General features: G+C 41.6%; 1 protein-coding gene across 9 annotated transcripts in view; it reads right to left on the bottom strand.

The window, feature by feature from the left end:
* Positions 1–12,627, bottom strand: part of MAP2 (microtubule associated protein 2) — a 241,230-nt gene that overhangs the window by 20,388 nt on the left and 208,215 nt on the right. For 5 of the 9 annotated variants that reach the window (XM_085065656.1, XM_085065658.1, XM_085065657.1 and 2 more), the window contains 4 exons: positions 12,511–12,572; positions 8,440–8,613; positions 6,858–7,011; positions 4,379–4,722 (listed from right to left, as the gene is read on the bottom strand). In XM_085065656.1, coding sequence (XP_084921782.1) covers positions 4,379–4,722; positions 6,858–7,011; positions 8,440–8,613; positions 12,511–12,572 — 734 coding nt within the window. The remainder of the gene's footprint in view (positions 1–4,378; positions 4,723–6,857; positions 7,012–8,439; positions 8,614–12,510; positions 12,573–12,627) is intronic. The other 4 variants (XM_085065663.1, XM_085065664.1, XM_085065665.1 and 1 more) reach the window with 2 other exon arrangements.

Raw genomic sequence — 12,627 nt, 5'->3', positions numbered from 1 at the left:
GTTTTCTACAGGGTAGGAAAGATGGTGAAGTTCTTCCTTAATCTTCCTAAAAACCTTCAAGGAACATTTCATTCTTTATCAAAGGCTTAAGTATTTCCTTTTTCTGTGTGTCATCCTACTTCTTACAAGGTGCCTGGCTGTCACTATAGTTAGTGGTATTTTAAAACTTATGCATGTAATTCTAGTCTGTGCAGCTCCATTCACTTTAAATGAGCAGCTGCTCTGCTGTTTCACATCCACTGAAGTTCTTGCCCATGGCTAAGATTTTAGGTATACATTTCCAGAGAAAACTAAAAGACATACAGATTAATTTTATCCTTGGCTGCTGGCCTATGATGCATTCTAAATACTCTGCCTTGCCAGGAATGAAAAACTCAGTTAGTGTACTTTAGCACTCTGATATGGTACCAACCACATTCACAGACAATTTCAAGAAGAAAACCAAAAATCTGAACAAAACACACCACAACAAAAAAGTCTTGGCATCTGAAAAGGATTTCCAACCCCTTCTCCCAGCTCCCCATGCTTCCCTTAGGCTGAGAAATAACAGATGCAAATGGATTACTTTTGAAAGCACAGCATTTCCTCCATACAGCTGATGCAGTGTGAAAATCCATCTGAAGCCCAGCAGACATACCCATGAGCAAGTCACCTCTGAGCTTTGCTAGTTATGATACATTTCACCATACTGTACTATAAAGAGAAAACCAGACAACCACACACTGGCTGCATCACAGAGCAGAGAAGCCCTCATTTCTCCCCTCTACAGAATACCAGTTAAACATATCTCAAGCCATCTAATCCAAGCAGGAGCTTAATGCAGTGCAAAATTAGCTTGTTTCTTCCCCTGGAAGCATTCTCTTCACACACCACACTCACAGAATCCCCCATCAGGTGGGATGATTTTTCCCCTTTTCTTTGTTTCTGTGGCTGGCAAGTGAGAGCTGGACTAAAATCAGTCTGCTGCCTAATAAGCTTTTGACGAAATTCCAGGCTGAAGCACTGCACTTGATTTCTTTAGCATTCAAACATCCCCATGAGCTGCTTCAGTTTTGCATCCCAGCCTCTGGCAGAGTGCAGCTTTCTCTAGGACAGCTCAAAGTCAAGAGAAGTCCTTGTGCCATATTTAAACATACCTCTGGTGAAAGGATAGTCTGTCTCCAAATGACACTTTTGGGCTGCATATCTGTATTCCTTTAGTGATTTGTATGTTATGTTTACGTACTTAGCTTGCCCAGATATATGCTGGGTTTTTCTCTGCTTGTTTTCCTGTGGCTATTGCTATCAGCGCTTCATTTCAGGTTATAAAGCAGCCTTCTGTTTGTTTCATGTATCATCAGTAAAAGCAAGTAGCAGATAACAGCTCATTTCAGCCAGGGTAATATTGCTACCAGACTGAACTGAGAACTGAGCAGACACAAGGAAATGAAATTAGCTTTCATGTGTTGCTCTTGCAGACCCTATCAAATTCAACTGGAAAAGAATTATTCTAATACCCCTTGTCTAGACTGAGCAACTATGGCATAAAGGGGATATAAAGGAAAAATTCAGTGAGCCTCTTTTTGCCCAACCCACACACGTCTCATTGGCCACATACCACTGGAACTAAAAAATGCTTTAGCTTCAGTGACATTTTGTTCATCCATCAGATTTCCCCTATGATGCCTGCAGCAGTGAAATGCCAGCTACTGTGCCATTCTTCACTGCTCAGCAAAGACTGAGCAGCTCTTTAGAGCTGCTAAGGAAATTTAGCTGTCTAGGCATGTTGTCTACAAAGAAATACAATTTGCTGTGCCCCCCTGGTTTCGTATAATTGCTACACTCCAGAAAGAGTAACAGGGAGGAGGAGGATAGGCTATGATGGTGCTGGTTTTGGGCTCTACGTCCGACAGCTGGGGTGTATGAGGAATGCTCATACAGAAGCACAGTCTGAACTTGTGTTGCTGGAGCCCCTGCACACCATGACCATCTGCTATCACAAACTGAGTGGAGCTCCCATGCAAAATAATCACACCTGTCAAAACAAAGGCATAAGTACCTTTGCTGAGGCATTATCTTCTTGACTTTGAGTAACTGGCTACTGTCCAAATCCTGGAAAGTATTGAATATGTTAATTTACCATAAAAACAGGATCAACACCTTAGTGGTATCTTACTGTTTAAAATATGAGCCTGTTTTTTTCTCTGGAAGATCTGAGGCAGGCACAGGGCTGCAGTGTTATGTTTTGATCCAATTAATTACTTTTTTTCTGGGACAGCACTAGGCAAACCTCACTGTTCTGTAAGTTCCATTATGAATTCCAACACTCATACACATATGTAAGTATCTGATATGGAAACACTGTGCAACCCAGCTTTCTGGAATGTCTTGTTTTCAGGACAACTGAATGGGGAGCATGTTATTCACCCTGATGTCCTGTCCCTGGAGGCAGCTGAGAAATGAACCTTTCATAAAGCACTCACATTGCCACTGCTGTAACTTGGGAAGTAAAACGGAGCTAAAGGCTCTGGGTGTTTGCACCGTATGGTTCTGTCCAGAATCAATATGAAATAAACAGGTACTCTTTACAAAAAATACATCAACATAATTGTTTACACCCACAACCACTGAGGTGTCCATATTTTTAGCACAGATGTCGGTAAGCTTTATTCTTTTTCCTCAGTCAGCCTCTTTGTTGCCAAATCACATAGAATATCTATCAGGTTATTATTGTTTTTATAACTCCATAAACATTAACAGAATAGATGGCTTCTTCCTGTAAGATAGAACAGTTCTTCCAAATGGAAAGAAAAGCAAATTGCTTGGACATAATTTTGGCTTTTAATGCCATTGGTGTTTGCATTTCTGCATTACTCTGGCTTTGGCTGTGCTTGGTAGAGTATCAAGCAGAGACTCAGAAGATGAAGGTATAAGCACCATACCTTAGCAAAATTTGGGGTACTTCCTATCTGAATTTCTCTCAATCTCCAAAAGCTTCTGCTTAGCGTGAAAGCCTCCATTTTTACTGCCCCTTCCAAAATTTGCCAAGTTCTGTCTGTAATAACAGGGGATTTCAGGAAAGCCACATGCACCAGAAACCAACCATGTCCTGGGCTGCATCCAAAGAAGAGTGATCTGCAGGTTGAGAAGGGGATTCTGCCCCTCTGCTCTCATGAGACCCCACCTGGAGTACTGCATCCCCAATACAGGAAGGACATGGACCTGCCAGAACAAGTCCAGATGCCATGACGCCATGAAGATGCTAAGAGGGCTGGAGCACCTTTGCTACAAAGACAAACTGAGAGAATTTGGCTTGTTCTGCCTGGAGTAGAGAAGGCTCTGGGGAGACCTTAGAGCACCTTCCAGTGTCTAAAGGGGCTCCAAGAGAGCTGGAGAGGGACTTCAAGGGCCTAGAGTCACAGAACAAGGGGGAATGGCTTCCCAGTGCCAGAGGGCAGGGTTAGATGGGACATCGGGAAGAAATTCTTGATTGTGAGGGTGGTGAGGCACTGGCACAGATTGTCCAGAGAAGTGGTGGATGCCCTATCCCTGGAATTGCTCAAGGCCACATAGAAGTGGGCTAAAATTAGATGATCTTTAGGGTCACCCCCAACTCAAACCACTCTGAGACCCTTTGATTTTGCCACCCTGCACACAGGGTCAGTTTTTAGCTAAAAGCAATTCTTGTGAAAATGTGCTTCACTGCGTAACTGCAAGGTATGAAATTACCTCATTTTTCAGCTTTTAATCACATCAAGATGGCACTGAATTCCTGTTCTTTCAGTGAGAATAGAAAATCATGATCTGCCTCACAACACATTCTTATGTGTACACTTTTCTTATATATGTCCTCCATTTTATATCATTTAAGCCCTGTTTCTGCTTATTTGAACCTAGCAGCTAGAAAAACAGTTATGTCTAATATCTGCCCCCTTCCCCCATTTTGACTGTGAGGTGCACTTACCAGGTTGGAGGCTGCAACCCTCATTAACTTCACCCAACACAATGCGCATAATATAAAATGGAACAGGAAAAGGCAATGTGCTGTGTAATCCTGCTAACATATACCTGGGTTGATTTTCAACTTGTTTGAACTAAACAATCCCCTTATTTGCTTGTACTGACTGAGACTCAGGCTGAAATCTATCTATGGCATGGAGTGCAAACTCCTGTTTGAAATTTTTTAATGGATCTCAGTGAGGCACTGTTAGTTTTCACGTTACAAAAAAGTTTCTGAAGATTGTCCACGTCCTTCCAATTTACCATCTCTTAAACAAACAAAGGATTTGGAGAACAGAACTAGCTTTACAAGGCAACTCAAAATGGCTTGTATCCTTTGACTATCACAAAGGTGCACACATAAGAATAAATGGATGAACAAAAACAGAGGAATCCTTACCTGTCCTCCTTTAGGCTGGTATTTGATATTATCTGTTGACCCAATTTTGGACCTGACATTCTTGAGGTCAGGTAGAGGCTGATTAATAACTCGTAGCTGCTTTGGAGTGGCTGGAGATTTAGGAGGAGTGCGAATTATGGCAACTTTTTTTTCAGTAGGTACCAGTATTGCAGATTTGGGGGTCCCAGGAGTGTGGGGGGTTCTGGAGTAGCTGGGTGTCCCTGGAGTGCCTGGGGTACGGGAGGCGTAGCTTGGTGGTGTCCCTGGAGTGATGGCAGTGGAGCCAGGAGTAGTGGGTGTAGAAGTTCCACTTTTTCCTGTTCTGCTACGAATTGGCTCTGATCCTACATTCAAGAAAAAAAACAGCTTTAAAGTCACAGAAGTACAGCTCTTCTTCCCTTTCCTCTCCCAAAACTGCACCCTGTGTGCCAGGTGAGACACAGCTCTTAAAATAGAAGTGATACTGCTGGAAGAGCAGCCTGAATGCATCTCTGTGTCTGTGTCTTTGCTCATCAACCTGCCAAGAGTTACCTTACCATGAGAGGTCAAGCTATTGCCCATAGAGTGACTGAGCTCTCCATTCTTTCACACAGGAGTGATTCCCACAACACCTATGGTTCCTGCAAAGCCAGCTAAACAAGGCACATCATCACACTTATTTCTATTTTGGGGAAAGGATGAGAAGCACCCTTGGAATCCAACCTTTGGGACTTGATCCAACCAATTTCAGTGCATCAGGGCATTAAACTAGAGAGCAGGAAAAACTCTGATGACATTTCTGAAACGAAAGGCTCTGAGTGCCTGACTGGTGCTGGTTCTCATACCACTGCTGGTAAACTGCAGATGAACCCCACATGGGCTTTCAGCTGGCACACAAGCCATAGCTCTGTTGTGTGGATGGGTAGATGTCCTCACATTCAATTGCTATTTTGCATTAGTGCAGTGAAAGCCATTATCAGAAGCAACCTTGATAAAAAGTCACATTCTACTCATATCTGCATGCAAGTTAAAAAATCCCAACTATATCATTCTGCAGCAGCTCCATTCAGCATTTATGGCATTGCCAGTCCTTTTCACTGGGCACAAGGATCAGTTTAGCTGTGCTTTTTGCAGCCAGCTTTGCTCTTAACTCTCAAACATAAATAAATAGAAGCTGAGATATCCCAAAGTAAATTTTGCTGAGAATACTTATGGAGAGAAAGACCAAAGCAACTCTCAAAGCCTGGGAACCCCAATGCTGAAAAGGTGCATGTATGTTTTCACCATTCAAATGTTCAGAAATTATATCCAATGGGCCTCTCTAAAGCATCCAGTGGGACTAGACAAATTCTTATTTAAAGTATTTGCTAATCATTCTGTTGGTGCAATGATAGTGGCCCAAACCCAATGCACTGCTGCCCCTGCAGCTCAGGAGACACTCTTTACTCTACATGATACATGAGATAGATTGAACATACTCCACTCATCTCCCTGAACAGGTTTCTTTCTTTCCAAACCAATCCTAAAGCTTCTCACTATACCATCGGAGACAGAAAAGGGAATTTTTTTTTCCCCAGCTCCTTGCAGGTCTGGTGCATTTTTTTTTCATTCCTCAGCGCTTCACCACACTGTCAAATGCTCCATGGCCTCCTATTCCTGGTCAGGAGGACGAACTGGCTGCTGTGGCAGCTGGAGGTCACTCTGGGGTTTCTGTTTTACCTTTAGAGCATCACTCATGAATTTCAATTGACTTTTTATTCAGAATTAATCATCTACTTCCCTTAAGCTGACTTAAAAAGGGCTGAGATTAGTTTCTAAAGAGAGAAGACAGAGGAACTCCTATTGGAAAGCAGGAAGTCACATGGGGGTTCTAAGGCCTGGCTAAAAGTTCTGGGGGTATTTGGTAAAATTCTCTTTGTCCCGTAATTTATTTTGGCTTGTGGTTTGACAACAGTGGTCCTCATCAAAGGAATCTAGCTTGTTCACTATCTTAACTGCCCCCAGTGAGTCACTCTACTAGCTAACATCTAAATTCTCAGCAGAGATTTTACCCTAGGATTAGAGCACAGGGAGATAATTACTGGGAAACAGCAAATTAATGACTGTAACCTTCAGTTTCACGTTTGCAAGATCCATCAGAATATTTCAGGTTGCCTACTTAAGTTCTGACTCATTATTTTTTGCTGCTGTTTGTCAATGCTCTGTGTTAAATACCTCACCCAGCTGTGAGCTCCCTGCAAAGGCATTTTCTAATGTCAGTGATTAGTCTGGGCAGCAGTCCTGGCTCTGGGCACTGGATGGATATCCTGTCCCTGGTTTCAGGCACTAACATATGAACAAAACCAGTCTGTGGGCTCTAATTTCCAACAGCACACCCCAGTCCGACTTCTCTGAATCAAAGGTAGGAACACGTGATGCTATGCAATGTGACAAATGTAACAAGAATGGAGGCACCCACAGCAGTAGGAGAAGGCTAATAAGCAAAAAAAAGACAACGTACGGGTAGTCCGTCGTACTGAAGAGGAAAGAGAAGTTGTGAGGGAGAGGGAGTTCTCCTCTCTGTCTCGGTCTCCTGATACACCTCGTCGAGGAGGAAGGATAGAGGAAGGTCTTGGTAGAGATGAACGCTTCTCAGGACTCTTGCTTACTCCATCCTAATAGCAGCACAATAAAGAAGGAAGGTTTGGTTTTCAAAATTCGCTCTTTGGGCTACGATTTCCTCTATCTATACACAGAGGGGGAAACCTCATCCTATGGGCCCAGTTTGCTCCTCACACAGGAACGTGAGTGGATCAGTCACCTTCCATGCTCTACTTAAGCTCCCTGGCACCTCTTTATTCCATCAAAGCATCTTCTGAGTACTGTCCCAAGAGACAAAATCCCATTCTTGGATCTAAATATGGATGGATCTCACAGTCGGCTCTTAATAAGGAAAAATGTGGGGTTTTTAAGTGCAATTTGAAAGTAAAAGAACTCTTTTAAGCTCAAGTGTAAAATTCCTATGTGACTTTACCTGCAAAATAACTGCACTACAGGTTTCCAGAAAACACCACACTTTAGATTGGTAGGTGTTGTGCGATTTTTGCATATTCAAACACTAACCTGTAAAATTCTTCTGGAGATAAATTTTTAGCTACAGGTTTTGATTGGGTTTTTTTTTTTTTTGGGGGGTGGGATTATAAATCCTGTTGTTTTAATTCCTTCTTTAATAAAATGTTTACTTTTTGAAATCAGTGCATACCTTCTTTTTACCAGAAGGTTTACCAGAATGGTAAACCTCTCTTTACCATTAAGACAATGGACATGTATGTTAGAATATTTTTGAGCTTATGGCATGTGCAGACAAAGACAGATCAGCATAGAAGACATTCTTCCTAAAGACAAATGATGATGGTCCCAACCCGTAAAAGACACACCAAGTATGGCGTCAAACAAAAAATGTAAGTCAATAGCAAAACCAATTTTTAAATGGGGATAGTCAACTCAGCATAACGTAGATTTGAAACACAAGTGAAATGTAAACACAGAGAAGCTGGAATGGACTGCCAAACATCTCTTTAAATTTATACTGCAACTTCTTCACAAGGGACCTATGCATTGACTAACTCTGATTCCTTGAACATTTGTTTCTGCACTATTCGATCACCTATTGCCAGTGGTTAGAATTGGACCCTCCCATGCTGGAGACTGAATTTGATTTCAAAGAATATTAAAAGGTCAAAATTTATATTTTTTTAAACTTGGAAGGCAGATTAGTCTTGCCATCCTTTACCACTTACCCACTTGAAAATGGCTGTAACTTCTTGGCAGTCAATGAAGTAGCATCCACATGATCAGCAGAAAGAAGATATGTCTTTCTAGTTATAACTTATTTCACTTATGTTTCCTCTGGAGTATCTCCTTCATTTTTATCCATTTTGTAGCACAGATCTTGTAGCCTGTTAATCAGTTTTCCTGCCACTGTATGTAAGTAATCCCATATGAGCTTTGCAGAGAATTACTCAAATTCAGTGGGTAGATAATGTGTTTAATGGAGTTCACCTGTGCATCTGTAACTCCCTTTGTCAACTCTGCTACCTTACCTTAGCATCTGATTTTGAGTCTCTTGGGCCTGCTGAGGAGGGCCAAACAAAGTAACTGTCTGTATCGAGAAAAGTGGCCCTTTTAGCGGTTAATGAGCAAGCTGAGCTGGGTCTTGGAGGAATCAATGACTTTGCTCTATACTTTGAGGCAGGAATCTTTGACAAAGAGGCAGTCTAGTCATGAGAAAACAAACAAAACACAACATGAAGCTGGACAAAAGGAAAATACATGCAACATGGACCAAAAAAAAAAAAAAGCCAAGCTATGAATTAATACTTTTCCTGTGCCTGGTAATGGTGTCAATGCAGATATGACAAGTGTGGAAGTTTCAGTTTTGTGTTGTTTGAGTGAAACTATGTAGGTCTGGACAAAGTTACTGATTCTAGGAAGTGCCTTTTTCTGCAGATTCTATCTTGGTCTTGTAGTAATAGGAAAAAACAGGTGCCAGGTGTGGTATTTAACTGGTACAACTGCTACCTGGCTGCATTAGAAACAAGTGCAAAGCTACAGGAGCATCAAGAGGTCCCAGTCCTTGAAAGCTGAAATATATCCCTCCAGGCTAAAATCAAGAATAAAACAGTGGGAATCTTAGAAGCAAAGTTACACCAGTGTTTCCACAATAGCAGGAGAACAAGACAGTATCACTTCTTTAGCCACTGTGAACAGACAAAATCCCTAACACACCCCAGATACTGCACTCTGCGTATTTGGTGTCACTCCATAAAAATGCATAAATTTATATTGGCAATGTGGAGTCCTGGGATAAGGAAAGCCATATATGGTTAAAAGGCTGACATGATACGTTATTGTGAACAAATACTTGCCTGATACTGAATTATGACAATATCCCATTGAAAGAACAATTAAACACCAACAGGTCAGGCAGGAAGCCTTTTTTAATGGTTAGGAGCACCTTAGTGCCTTACAAAAAGAAATCTCATTGAAATAGAATAGGGTTACTTGCTTAAGAAACACTTTTTTTCTTCCACAGGTGTAACTGATACTACAAAGAACAATTGCAAGGGTGTTACTTTGGTAGTCCTGATTCTCTCTGTAGTCATACTAGCATGAAATTACACACAGGAACAATCCTAATGGGCCTGTCATTGTGGGATTTGTACTGAACTTTAGCCATAGAAAACTTGGCATTTGATCTAAATCAATCCCCTAGACCTTCTTAATGTTCAGAAAAGGTACATTAGCTGCTTTTAAGTTGTCTTTGTTAGAAAATGAGAAACTAATTGGCTGTCCAGCTCTGACAGGCCTCTGGCTTAGGCTATAAATCCAGCCAATGGAAAACTGGGTGTGCTGGTGTGCTGAATGTCATCCACAACAACATCCATATGATTAAGAATCACAGAACTATGTAACAAGAAATTCCAGTCCTACAATACAGCTGAGAGGAGTTCTATTGGATGCCATCCTCCAGACTAAGCAGCAAGACAAGAAATTAAGATTGGAAGTGCTTTACTAGCAAGAATATGTTGCCGTAATGAGTTTTGTAACATATTTATGCCTCTTTCTTTCTACTTCTTTTACTGTCTGAGAATAAATAGAATAAAACCAGTGAATAATTATTTTACACAGAAAACACAGAATATGTGTTTCTGTCAAATCAAAGGCTCTTCCAGACTTTGGCTGGTTTGTCATAGTTCAATTTATGGGTCTCATCCACTTGTGAAACTTTGGATGCTATTTACAAATTCATGAAAGTATTTATTGTTGATTAAACTCTATGGAAGCAAGATATCCCCATGAAGCAGACACTCTGAAAGCACTTTTCACCTGTCTTTCTGAACTGGAGATAGAACTAAGCATACGTTGTTTGAGGCCCAAATATTCATTCTGCAGTTTTCACCATTTCCACTTTGTGGATCATGCAATAAGTTACCACTATAATGAGACTGAAAAACTCTTACAGATTAAGGTTCTAGTCACAGTACAAAGACTTTTCACTCAAATTGTTCAGTATCCCCTGGGAATACATGAATCTAACGTGGATGCTAAAGATGGACAACACTGAGATCTGTCAATGGAACAGATGGGGAAAAGGCATGACCTTGAGCTACTGCACTGCTCTGGTTATCACAGTCTAGATTCCCTCCATGTTATTTAGGGAACAAAGCACCTTTTTAGCATCAGTAATAGCAGCAGAATCTGCCCAAAGTTGGTTGAGCGAGCAAAGAGACAATCTCATTTCAATCCCTGCCAGAAAACTCTTATTCTCTGTTCGCAATACATTACCTCTGACCTCTGTTGCAATTTATGTTGCTGCAAGGGTCAGTTGTCCAGAGGACAAAGATCCATGTAACCCCCACTGAAACTCAGGGATTGCTGAAGTGGGGGTGCAGAACCCTCACTTTATTTCAAGGTTCTCCTAACACATGGCATGTTTTCATCTCACTGTGAACTGCAGGTATACAGCTGCTTCCAGCAGATGGAACTGCTTAGCCTGTCCTGAACTTGTCCTGTGTAAACTGCAGTCTGAACATGGATAACAAAACTAACTGGGGCTGCATGATCCAACATTACCAGTAGAGAGGAAAAGGCTCCACTTGAAGGACATAAAAGCTGAAAACTGCAAAGAAATAAAACAACAAAAAAAGGGAGAGATCTTTATAATAGCAGAGGTGAAGGCAAGGCACAGAAGAGAAAATGTCCAAGAGCTGTGTGACTGTGGCAACCAGAGAGGAGAGGCAAGAGGGACAGGAAGTAAGCAGGGGATAGCCCTCTGACCTGTGTTATAAGGGGCATGAATAGGAAAGGTGTACAGAAAGATATTTTCACCGAAGGATTTTGCAGTGCTTTTACTAGAGCACTCCATAAACACTGAATATGGGCAAGTACTGGCTTCTCTTGTGCAAGTGTTAATGGTGTGTCAAGAAAAGACAGTCATAAGACATGTCGTTGACTCAGCCCAGAAACCTGCCTGTATCTTGCTATCCTTGTGAGGAAGCTCTAGTAGTTTCCCAGTTATGAGCTGGAATGGGTCAGACCTGAAAAACCACGGTTCCTCCAAAGCCACCAATAGGTTATGCTGCTCTCAGCACTAACGATTTCTTACAATTCATAAACAATGTGTAGCACTGTGTGTGACATAGCCTTTTGTTGCTCAAAGAATTGACATTCTGATTTAACAAATGAAAGAAACCAGCCACGGAACATTTTGGGAAACATATTAGGAAATTTAGAGGAAATCTAAGGAAATTCTTCATTGTTAATCACAGGGAATGGTCCTGCTCAGGGCCAGGAACTGGACTCAATGATCCTGATGGGTCCCTTCCAACTCAATATATTCTATGATTTTGTGATAACAATGACAAAGTGTTGTCATGCTGCAGATGTGAATTAGCATGGTCACTGTCATGGAAAAAATCGTTGAATAGCAGAGTGAATGGATGTTGTTTTCCTGGGGATTTTGAAGTGATTGGATGGGAACAGTGCAGGGTCAGCAAGGAGCAAGGCAATCTTTGCTTAAGTGAGCCAGACACAGGAAGCAGAACAGGATGTAGAGCAGCTGAAGGCAAGGCAAGGCAAGGTTGTAACCTGACAGGTTATAACACAGACAGTGGCCCAGGAAGTGGTTGTTCTGAAAGCACTGAATCACATATAAATTCTACTGGCCATTAACTTTTACACAGGCACGGCCCCTGCAGAACACCGAGCTAAGGAATGGTGCGCTAGAAGACATCCAGCAGTTCTGGGGGAGGGCTTCTGCCTACACAGCAGTTGAGCAAGGTGGCAATGCAAGTTGGGTGCTGCAGGAAGGGCCAAGATATGCAGTCTATCCCACAGGATTTCTTGGCTAAAAATGCTGACCAGACTCCAACTCCTGCAGTTTGGAATCTGTGTGCCCTCCATGGATCTGCAAACTGTCACCATCTACCACCTGAGACTAGACTTCAAAGGTTACTCAGGAAAGGTGATTTCAATTACTCTTTTAAATGAATAATGAATATGGCAAACAAATTTTAAATGGAACACACAATTACTTACTGAATTAAAACCAAAAAATGTGAAATAAGGACAAAAGGAAATTATAAAGATGAACAATAAGATGATTTACTCACTGAGAGTTTTTCCTTTGCTTGTTTACATACAGCAGGAGCCTGGTTTGTTTCACCAACTGCTGCTGAGAAACCAAAGAAAGACTTGATAGTTAAAAAGACAGTAACAATAAGCATTTC

The sequence above is a fragment of the Lichenostomus cassidix genome, chromosome 7, assembly GCF_008360975.1.
Source record: "Lichenostomus cassidix isolate B80296 chromosome 7, HeHo_3.0, whole genome shotgun sequence".
NCBI lineage: Eukaryota > Metazoa > Chordata > Aves > Passeriformes > Meliphagidae > Lichenostomus > Lichenostomus cassidix.
This window is presented reverse-complemented; position numbering and strand designations above follow the sequence as displayed.